General features: G+C 41.3%; 2 protein-coding genes across 2 annotated transcripts; one reads left to right on the top strand and one right to left on the bottom strand.

Moving 5' to 3' along the window:
- The first annotated feature begins 1,529 nt into the window (after positions 1 to 1,529).
- LOC108437152 (tripartite motif-containing protein 16-like protein) lies at positions 1,530 to 8,136 on the top strand. The gene is made up of 6 exons (XM_017714060.1): positions 1,530 to 2,208; positions 2,625 to 2,720; positions 3,974 to 4,207; positions 6,066 to 6,237; positions 6,331 to 6,426; positions 7,366 to 8,136. Exons 1-6 carry the CDS (start codon positions 1,747 to 1,749, stop codon positions 7,902 to 7,904), a joined length of 1,599 nt encoding a protein of 532 aa, XP_017569549.1. The 5' UTR covers positions 1,530 to 1,746; the 3' UTR covers positions 7,905 to 8,136.
- Positions 7,929 to 9,688, bottom strand: amn (amnion associated transmembrane protein). Its single transcript, XM_017714061.2, has one exon. It carries the CDS (start codon positions 9,645 to 9,647, stop codon positions 8,223 to 8,225), a length of 1,425 nt encoding a protein of 474 aa, XP_017569550.1. The 5' UTR covers positions 9,648 to 9,688; the 3' UTR covers positions 7,929 to 8,222.
- Between the last annotated feature and the right edge of the window lie 1,616 nt (positions 9,689 to 11,304).

The raw sequence follows: 11,304 nt of genomic DNA, 5'->3' as shown, positions 1-11,304 counted from the left end.
ACACCAACATCCAGAAAATCACTATTATATATATATGTATGTATATCGTTGCTGTCAGAAGAAAACCTTGTATCTCCATTTTTGGCATTTTTCAGTTTTTGACATAATTTGAAATTATCTGTTACTCTTTACATTGTTTGTACATTTTATGATGAATGGCTTAAAAGAAATGACCCAAAATGGCAAAAATTCTGGTTCCATCGACTTACATTGAAAGTGATGTTTTTTCCTTCTCCTGTAAAGTTACCATTTTGGAAATACAAGGTTTTCTTCCGACAGCAGCAATGTGTGTGTGTGTGTGTATATATATATATATATATATATATATATATATATAATCATTATTAATTAATATTCTATAAATTTTGTTTATTCAAATATTAACATTTATTTTAAAATATTAACACACTACACAAATAAACAGATTTCAAAAATGTGTCTTGGGTGTCTAAGACTTTCGCACAGTGCTATAAAAGCAGGCGTAACCAGTATAAAAGGCCTTCACACTTGAAAATACCCATCACCCTCAGCAGGACGGTTTGAAAGGCAAACGCTTTCCCCAAAGACTTCTTCTGAACAAAGATTACAAGGGAGGAGCAGTGAAGCAGCTGGAGAGGTTTTGTGAATAATCTCAGCTCCCTCTTCAGATCCAGCATCATAAAAGAGGACAAGTTGCTGCATGTGGGAGGTGTGGTTTAGCATGGGATGCCACAAGCAGTGGGCTGGAGCTGATGCGGCACACCTGAATCTTGTTTTCCCTGGGACAGTGACTCTTCTGTTCTGACCTCTAAGCTGGGTGAGACTGAAAGGAACTGTTGTGTGATTTCTGTGAAGTAGTGATGGGGAGATGAAGCTTCATGAAGTGCTGAAGGTTTCCAGACATCAGTGTTCAAATATGGTTCATTTCTCAAGACTTCAAGTGCCCACTAGAGGTCCTTAGTGGTCAAAAGAGTACAAGCCTGTCCAGCACATAAAACTAAACGATTAGAAATGTATGGAAAACAGGATTGTTTTGTGCAGGATGATGGTGCATAAATGTGCACACGCTCAGGGGAAAGAAACTGAAACAGGAGCCTATTTTGTCTTCATTGCGCCAACAGAAGATGTTAAAAAAGGGACATTATTGGGGGGCAGAAGCCTCCGTACTTCTATGAGGTTGTCATGTTTTTACAGATTGCACATAGGTCACTTTTTTAAAAGTTATTAATTAAAGCATAGCACTAAAACTATTATATTTCAAATGAAACTGAGGCTTCTATAAGTTTTTCTTAATGATTCCACATTATTTAAATTGGTTGCTTTGCTCCCAAGTTACCCTGCTTGTAGCTTTTAAACCAGAGAATTCCTGAAAACAGCCAGCAGCCTTCAAAAAAACAAGTAGCCTGCCAAGCCTGATGGAGGGTAAAAGGAATGAGGTTCCAGATGGGAAAAAACCCACATGACTCTGTCTTGTTATGAGCTTAACTGAGTGATCGCTTTCCTTGCTGTCCTTCCGTTACATAATTGCCTTGGCTTCTCCCTCTTTTCAGGCTTCTGGGCAGGAAGGAGTGTCAGTACTAGAGTGCTCAGCTGACCCTTACACTAGGTGTGGCCTCCAGCAAATCAAACAAGTGTATTGTGCATACCGGGTTGTCTGTATAAGAAGTAGGCAGGAAGGGAAGCGAGTAAGATAGCACTGAAATAACTGGAAACACGGCATACTTCACTTCTTCTGACTGCACAGCTCATGCCCCAGAAGAGAAAAGCATGAGCGCCGAGGAAGCTATGTCAGACAGCACTCAGCCAGCCATGAAGAACAAGCAAGAAGAAAGCCAGGCGGCAGAAAGAGAAGAAGAAAAGACTTTGGACAATGACAATGAACCTGTAGATACGGACGGTAACATACAATCCTCTATTGAACCCAAGCCTCAGGAAGTAACATGTGATTCCTGTATGGAGACGCCCCGCAAGGCATCCAAGTCCTGTCTCATCTGCTTGGTTTCCTACTGCGAGGAGCACCTGAGGCCTCATCTGGAGAACAGTAAGTTTCAGAGCCACAGGCTGGTGGAGCCACAGCTGGACATGGAGCTGCGCACCTGCCAGCATCACCATCTGGGCCTTGAGCTGTACTGCCTGACGGACAGCTGCTGCATCTGTTCCAGCTGCGAGTCAGAAGAGCACCAGGGACATAGCATCACTCCAATAGGAGAGGCCCGCAAACATATAGAGGTATGTACTTCACGCCTTTAGCAGCTGTACCTTGAGGGGCACCTTGACGTGAACTGGCAGGAAGTTAAATATTGAAGGTGTTGGCAAAGGCTTCAAATAAATCCACAGCTCAGAGATTATTTTCATCTGTGAATGGAACCGGGTGTTTGGAATGATCTTGGGATTCGACTTTAACAATGCTCTTTGTCAAAGTCGTGATCCTGAAGTATGAATTGCCTTTGTAGTCATTGTGTTTTCAAAAAAAACTGACCTCCTGCCCAAAGGAGAGATTTCTAAGATGAAAAGGGAAAATGCTTGTAGTGCCTAACATGTTGAACTGTCCAACTAACAGTAAGCAGACCTGACTTCCTGACCACGTGGTCTGCATTTTTCTGCTCCCACACACTGGATTCTTTGTGTGTGTACTTCTTCTGAAGGGAGAGATCCAACAAAAGCAGAAGGAGATACTGAAGACTTTGTCAGCGGCAGAACAGGCCATCACCAAGCTACAGAGCAACAGTGAATCCATAGAAGTGAGACCTCACCTTACGTAACATTTTACTGTTTTGCTGTTGCCAGTGACACTGCTTTGCCCAACTGTAGGCATTCTTCAGGGAATTCAGATAAAAATGATGTCTAGTCGAGGAGGTGAAGGTTAAGTCCACATTTTATTTTCAAAACTTCTCCATTCTTCTATCGTTTAGACGTAAACAAAGTCACTCAGAGTGGTTTAAAGTGAAATGGTTCATTGTAGAGAAACATCATTCAGGTTTCTTTACAATTACGGTGATAGGAACCAGGGGTCATGACATCTACAAGGCAAATATAGCCATTATACTTACTGTACCAAACCACTGTTGAACCTAGCCCTACCGTCAGAGTTTTATATGTAACTTTAGTTATGGTACAATATGGTAAAATGTGTTCCTCAGTCTTACATCAATACTACTCAGAAAAAAAAGGTACGATACTGTCAATGGGCCAGTGCCCCTCTTGTCACTGTGGTGGTACAATCAGGGGTACATCCCAGTACCTTTAGTCAGGGAACACACAGCGCTGTGTGAAAGTTTTAGGCATCTAAGCTAATTTTTAACCAGTTGACCTCAGCAGTGAGTTTATCACAATATACATTAGAATAAAGTCGTATTCATAATTCAAATAAACAGAAAAACAATAAACAGTAACAAGAATTTCTCGGGTCCATATTTTTCCTGGACACCTTCACAGCCGCCACAGAGACTCGTTAATATCATCAATGACATCATGAGCTCAATTTACTGAGCACTGATTGGTCAAACCAGGAGCTGCTTTATAACTACATATAATACTGGGCTTCCTCGAGGAGAGGCTTGGAGATGGGTAAAGAAACACACCAACATCCAGAACATCACTAATCACAAGTTCACAAGTTCAGTCTCCCACATAATGTCACCATATGTGAAGACACAGTCTAAACTAAAGAGGCATTAAACACTTCAGACGACAGGTTTCTATCACCACCGTCGTGAACAATTACAGGTAAATTTCTTTAGAACTGTTCATTTGTCCCCGTGGCCCTGAGGGAGAAGCGGCTTAGAAAATGTGTGTGTGTGTGTGTGTGTGTGTGTGTGTTCATTTCTCACCAAACCAGTCTGAATGACTTTGTTCTTGTCCATTTAACTGTACAGAAATGTTGAAAAATAAGGTTCCAGACTATTTTCTTTTAAAATAATGTACAGCCATATGACTATAAAAGATCTTTCCCATATAAAAGTCATCTTTAAAAGTCCTAAATCTTTGCCTACAGAGCTCTGTGGCTGGAGTACATGCTGTAATCGAGCAGCAGTTCTCAGCCCTGCAAGCAGCAGTTGAGGATGCTCAAAAAAACACCTTGGAAATCCTGGAGGGGGAACACAAACAAGCTCTAAATCAGGCAGAAAGCATTCAGAGCCACCTAGAGCAGAGGATTGGTGAGCTGAAGAAGACCATGGCCCAGGTGGAGCGGCTCACCAGAAATAAGAATGACGTCGATTTTTTACAGGTCAGGCTCGTTTGGGATTACTACAGCGAGGCTCACTATCACAGAAATCATTTGATGTTATTTTACCACTTAAATTCACAGGCTTATTTAATACTGTGGAAAAGCTAGAGGCTTATTTAATCTGCAGTCAAAACAACCAGTTATTTATTTTTCAGAAGATTAGATCCTTACATTTATGGCATTTGGCTGACGCTCTTATCCAGAGTGACTTACAATTTGACCATTTTACATAGGAAGGCCAAGGCTAGTGTTAGGAGTCTTGCCCAAGGACCCTTATTAGTATAGTGTAGGGCGCTTGCCCAGGTGGGGATTGAACCCCAGTTTACAGCATAGAAGGCAGAGGTGTTACCCACTACACTAACCAACCAGATACTTAAAAACTGGAGTTTGACGAACATTTCCAGAACCAGAGAGAAACATGACTGTCACCATCAGAGAAACAGCATTAAATTTTCATCCTTTCCACTGCGAGCAGACAATTCAACGTTATAGGTCTGAACGGATGCATAGCTGTCAAGGACCTGAGTAAAGGAAATAGACAGAAAAGAAGAAAGTCTGTAAGGCAAACAAAGAGGCGTCTGGTGTTCTCAGAGCAGTGGACTGATCAGCCAAGGGTCCAGACCTCAGCATCACTGGATGTGTGCATGATAGCTGTGATCACAAGAAGCAGAACATTTAACCAACTTAGTTAGACTGAACTTTGGTGTTGTGGAAAAATATCAGATTTCTTTGAAAAAGCTGAAAGTAAGTCTTCTGAAAAGGAAAGAAGGTAAATGCAGAGAATGTTTTGCTCATTTTTTCTTCCCTGACACTGAAAAATGAATAACTTTGTGGTTGTTTTAACTGGGATTCTTTTTAAAAAGTAGGTCAGGTCATTTCAAGGGCTCAATTAAATGAATTAATTAGTTTTAATGAATTTAAACTCTTGGGGTCCAATAAGCATGAAGTAGGATTCATAATGTCAGCGAGACAGCAAATGAACTCGATTGTCCCCATTTGTCACGATTGGCCCCTCCCAGTCCACCATGTGCTTTTTTTTTGTTTCATTGTTTTTTCCCGGTCCTGCCCCCTTGTTTCCAGACCCTGCCCCTGATTGTAACCGTCTGTGTTGACCACCTGTGTCTTGTTAACCCAGTTGTATTTAAGCCCTGTGTTTTCCGCTGTTAGGTTGCTAGTCTTTGTATTGTAGGGTATTGTATTGTTTAGCGTCATTCTTCCGGCCTCCGTTGTGTGTTTTCCCTGTGTTTATGTTCGTCATGTCTGTTCCCCGATCTATCCGTGTTGGCTCTCTGACCCTGGACCATTTTGACCCTAATTTTGGATTTGCCCTTAATAAATCTCGCTTCTCTTCGCATATGCGTCCATCATCATCGCTCCCACACCGTTATTTTTCATGAACTGTTAGTCATAGTAGCTTCTTATATCAGAATCAGAATCAGAATCCTTTATTGATCCCAGAGGGAAATTGCAGTTGTTACAGTTGCAACCATTTATGTAACAGAATAAACAATAATTATTTAAAACAATGATAAAGAGAAATTTGCAATATGTACACAAGATTTAAGTTCTTATGAATGCAGTAAAGTGGCGGTGACTGTGATAGTAAATATGAAACATCTAGTAAAAAGCAGTTTAAATTATTTAAATTATTGTCCCTTTGAGTTATTGTACACACAATTATTATTATTATTACACATATGAACAGTTATATTGGAGCTTCATGAACTACAGAGCCAATCTATATTAATGTACTGTTGATTTTCTTGGTTCCAGCATTCTAAATGTAAATATAATAGTTCCTAATATGGGAAATGTTAGTTTGGATGAGTGCCTTAACTGCTGGTCTTGTATACTGCAGGAACACAGGGACTGGAGAAAGGGCTTGGTAGATGTCTGTTTACCGGGTGTTTACATCAGCCTCATAGACCAGCTGGCCACATTTAACCATGTTGTCAATGAATCAACTCAGAAGTTGTGCGAACTGGTGCTATCCACCTATAGCGTTCAGCTCAAGGAACTCTGCAAAAGTGGTAAGAGCGGAAGTAAAGGACTTTCATATGTGATGTTCATAAAACCGCATGTTTATGTAGTTTCCTCTGAACGATTTCTGACTTTGCACACAGAGAAACTAGGCATTAAGACGATGGTGCAGCCGAGTTCCCCAACCACACAACAAGCATCTTCCCCAGAGCCTGTAACTAGGGATGACTTCCTTAAATGTAAGATAATGCCTGGATTCACTTCATGGAATATTGTTACCAAGATCACACAAACAAGAAGCTACTTGTGTTGAAAAAACTTGAAACTTACCTCTGTTGAGGGGATGCAGGGGAGACTGGGGCACCACACAACACAGTATAGTTTGTGCTAAATTTAAAAATATTAGAGCAAAATTTGTGTTTCTTATAGATACAACCAACACATCTCTGTTGCAATGAATACATTTAATTTTATGAATAATTCAAAGTGTCGTATTTTAATGCCAGCGCAATTAATTCGACACAATTTTATGTTGTTTAAAGTAGATGAGCTTCCCAATATAAATACATAAAAATATATTCATCAAAATAAATAGGCCTATGAACAAGGAGTAGAAGCTCTGTCTTATGTGGCAAATTTATATCTGACCATAAAGTGGAAGAGCTAATATCAAAACAATAAAGCATTTTAAGTCACCCTTATTAGTTCCACACCAGGGATTTAACCCATCCGTGAAATGAAACACCACACACACACACACACACACACACACACACACACACACACACACACACACACACACAGTCATCTACTGTCAACGCTGGGCATTGAACCGGCGACCTTCCGGTCACAGGGCTGGTTCCCTACCCTTCTGCCCACGACTGCCCCTTTTTAAGTTTATTTTAGATGAATCTGCACACAAAACTTTATTAACTATTTAAAATAAACTATTTTATATGTATACGGGAGGATATGGACTTCACTCATTGAGTGAATTGAGATGCTAAAAGTGATTAAAAGTATTTTGAGCAATATTATTGATTATCATATTCTCATTGCACACATTATACAAGCATTTATTTCTCACATATTCTATTCATTTTTTAGAGGCATCAATTCCAGCACATTGTGGATATTCATATTAAAGTAATTCTTATTTCTACATATTTTACATGCAGTTGCCATCAATCTGAGCTTCAATCCTGACTCCACACACAAGTTCTTGAGACTCACTGAGGACAATAGAAAAGCCAGTAACACCACGCCGTGGCAACACAACTACCCTGATACATCTGACCGCTTCGAGCACTGGCGGCAAGTGATGACCTCAGAGAGCCTTTACTTGGGCCGCCACTACTTTGAGGTGGAACTGACTGGAGAGGGGGCCTATGTGGGACTCACCTACAAAAGTATTGATCGCAAAGGCCAAGAAAGCAGCAGCTGCATCACAGGTAATGACTTCTCCTGGTGTTTTGGACGAGAAAGCCACGGCTACTCTGCATGGCACTCTGATGTAGAGACCCCTCTTGAAGTGGGAGAGTTCCCCAGGACTGGATTCTATGTGGACTACAAGAAGGGTCTTCTGGCCTTCTACGGTGTAGGCGAAACTATGAACCTCCTTCATACGTACACCACTAACTTTCTTGAGCCATTATATCCTGTGTTCTGGCTCTCTAAGAAGGACAATGCCGTTGTTCTTGTTAAGCCAGGTGACTAATTTATGATCATTTAAGAGAAAGAATGAAGGTTGAAGAATTTTATTTCCTTAAGCACATAGAACAACATTGTTGTCTATATATTCATTGTTCAAAGGTGTACTTATAAATCATTTGAGAATCTACCTTAGCTTTTACCACTGAGCCGATCATAATAAAGTATTACATTTTCTTCCTATAGAAACGTTGAGACACATAAGTAATAAATGGACTAATAGCTACCTTGCTGCTTAATGACTTTGTGATTTTCTTCTGCTGAAGTTGCGATGCAATCAGTTAACTGTTTCAGAGATCATTATTCTTTAAAGATCATGTATGTTTTATGCATTGAAGTCAGTTTCATCATATACAGGATTCACAAAATGCACACCTGAGTGTGTCAAGGTAATACCGTTCAGACTGTCAGTTCCGTACAGCCCAGGGATTTCTGGCAAAGCTTGTGATTTCTCAAACATGGGGTTGTCAAAGCCATGATCTATGGGCCCTCCTAGTTCATCAATCTCATTGTCCTTCTTCCACCTGCTAAGAGATGGCAAACGTGGCATTCTGACCAAGCCTCGATGATAGGCAATCACGATTACTGCCAAGAAAGTCACCAAAGCCAGAATGCCCAACACAATCCCAGCCACGTCTCCACCACTCATCCCAGCCACATCACTACCACTTGCACCTGAAGATGCATGAAAGTCTGCGCTGTCTATGCCCAGGTGGGAGCCTTGGTCTTGAACGTCCTTCAGTATGTCACGGGCAAGAGCCTCAGCCAGCACACCAGACTCTGAACCTGTGTTCTGGTCCAAGAGGACAACCTGGATGTCATGGCTGGTTTCATAAGGAATGACTCCCAAAAGTCTATGTGTTTTCGGCACCTTTGATGCAGCCATCTGAATGGATTTATACTTGGGCAGGGCTAGGAAGAGGTGTTGCAGGCGTTGGCGATACGAATCAAGGTTGAAGCTGGTGGAGAACTGAATGGTCACAATGGCACCACAGACATCGCAGCAGTGTCCCACCGGACGCAGGGGCTTCTTGCAATCCAGATGTGAGCACTCTACGTTTGCGCAGATCCGTTCACGGTTGCCAGAATTTCCGCACTCGCAGCCGGTATGATCTTTGCAGCTTGGTTCATCAACTCTGAGTGATGAAGATCCATGAAATAGAAGCTTACCAAGGGTAGATGTCATAAACTGAGAGAAGTCAGAGTTGCTGCTGAACTTCTGCCTCAGAACCGACACACTTTTGACAGAAACTGTGTTTTGGTTCCCCGAAACGTCTACTCGGAAAGACGAGGCGTCCCGGAACACCACATCATCCTGATGGCAAGGTACACTTTCTTCATGAACAAAGAACAGATACGAACCTTTCTGGAGGTCATCTACAGAAGAAGCAGCCTTCCACAGAGCAGGATCAAACCACTTTAAAGAGTCAAATTCTTTGAATTGGGTAGTGACACCGGCCCCGCAGCCAGGGTCTTGACCCTCTCCCACAGAAAAACCAGCCCCTGAGGCCAGAATAAACTCTCCATCCACAGGCAGACTCATTCCAGCAAGTGTATGAGCCGTCTCTACGTACACGGCCACTTTCCCCTGAGCTGGAAACACAACTTGGTCACTCCCGCAGGGCACAGAGCCTTTGTCCCAGTTCGTGGCATTTTCAAAGTTGGTGTCTGGGATCCATTGTTTGTAGACGGCAAGGGCAGAACCAAACATGCAGAGGAAAGGAAGGAGATCTCGTGTGGTAGCCATCATGACAGAGTAAGGAATAAGACAGGATGTACCAAAAGCGACCTTTGTTTTGTCAGTAAATGTGTGACTGTCACATGAAAACACTAAATCCCTCTGGTAATGAGAATTCATAACAGGAGCTTGGTGGTCAAATATTTACCACAGATTGAGTCACACTGAAGAGCAGTGCATGCTTGAGGAAACCAGCAACGGTCAGAATTCTCCTAAAACAACACCTTTTACAAACTGAGCTCCTGGAAATGAGCTTATCAGTTCACATCAGATGTTATCAAGCTGCTTGGGGCAGTTATAGCCAGTAAGAACCAGAACCTGTGGTGGACTAATATCAGTTGAAGACTATGGGGCCTGTGGTCAAAGTTAGCAGATATGTGATTTGGCCCAACGAGCTGCCTTATCACCCTTCCTCCCGTGAGAGAACATGTATATTTTATAGTCTCTTATTTTTCTTTAAAATGTGTTTATAAAGTCGTTATACATACATACACAAACATAGTGTGATGGCTCTCAGCCAACTGCCTTATAACCTCATGTTGAAAAACCAAAGAGAGATGTTCCTACAAATTACGTCACCACAGATGTTCCAAAGTTACACACACTAAGAGCTTTCATCTCATCATAGCTCTGATATAAGGGGGAAATAAAGGATGAATCCAATCCAGTCTTGTAACAAATCTACCTAGAAATATCGCACACCCACATGCTGTGATGTGATGATGTGAGCTGTGTATTTCTCTCTATAGTAGTAGACATTTTAAACATATATAAAGTGTCCTCCCCAGCCACACATGCGCATGTCTCAGTGGTCCACTTATAATGTTTGTGTGGTTTTCTGTACTAAAAGTAGTCATAATTTATTTTTACATGACTTTTTTTACAACCCATGTTTATCCTTTTGAATTAAACAGGCTGTTTTTGACTGGAAAATGATATAATGACTGATAAAAAAAAGCCTCGTTCAAAAACACTGAGAATGGGTGGGGCTAAAGTGCTTTACACTGAATAGATTTACGTAAAAACATTTGAGATTGAGATCCTGGGATCACAGGAAGAAGAAGAGTACATCTTCTCTTTCCATCTTTTTTATTTCCGGCGAAAGTTCAACCCCGTTTCACACATTATAGACTGAGAGTAAATAAATAAACTATAAGTAAATGCATTCAAATCATTAGAGTGCTCTGACAGCATTAGGGTGTCATTAAACATATTTTGTGTATTTTCTAATTCTATACTTTTTTTATTCCTTTCAATCTTGTGACTCATTTAATTTACTGTCAGCAAAGATACCTTATACAAAATGAGACAGCTGTCCTGAAGTGCATAAACACAAGTATGTTATTCTGTTATATTTATACTGTACATATATTACCAGATGCTAGAGGGCGCCCCTGAGCGAGACCACTGCCTAGCAAAGTTGCTCAAAGTTGCTCCCTCTAAGCTGCGCACTGTTGGCGACAGGGCATTCGGTGCTGCTGACCCCAAGCTGTGGAACAGTCTCCCCTCTGAGCTGCGTGCTTGTTCCACCCTGGCTATGTTCAAAGCAGGTCTTCAAACCCCATCTTTTCCAGATGGCTTTTGGGTGAACTACTGTGTTTATTTGCAAATTATGTGTAATGCTTTTATATATTTCTATGCTTTTTAAATGTCTTTTTAATTTAATTTA

The sequence above is a fragment of the Pygocentrus nattereri genome, chromosome 14, assembly GCF_015220715.1.
Source record: "Pygocentrus nattereri isolate fPygNat1 chromosome 14, fPygNat1.pri, whole genome shotgun sequence".
Taxonomy (NCBI): Eukaryota; Metazoa; Chordata; class Actinopteri; order Characiformes; family Serrasalmidae; genus Pygocentrus; species Pygocentrus nattereri.
Note: the sequence above shows the minus strand (reverse complement) of the source record. Positions and strands in the feature narration are given on the sequence as shown.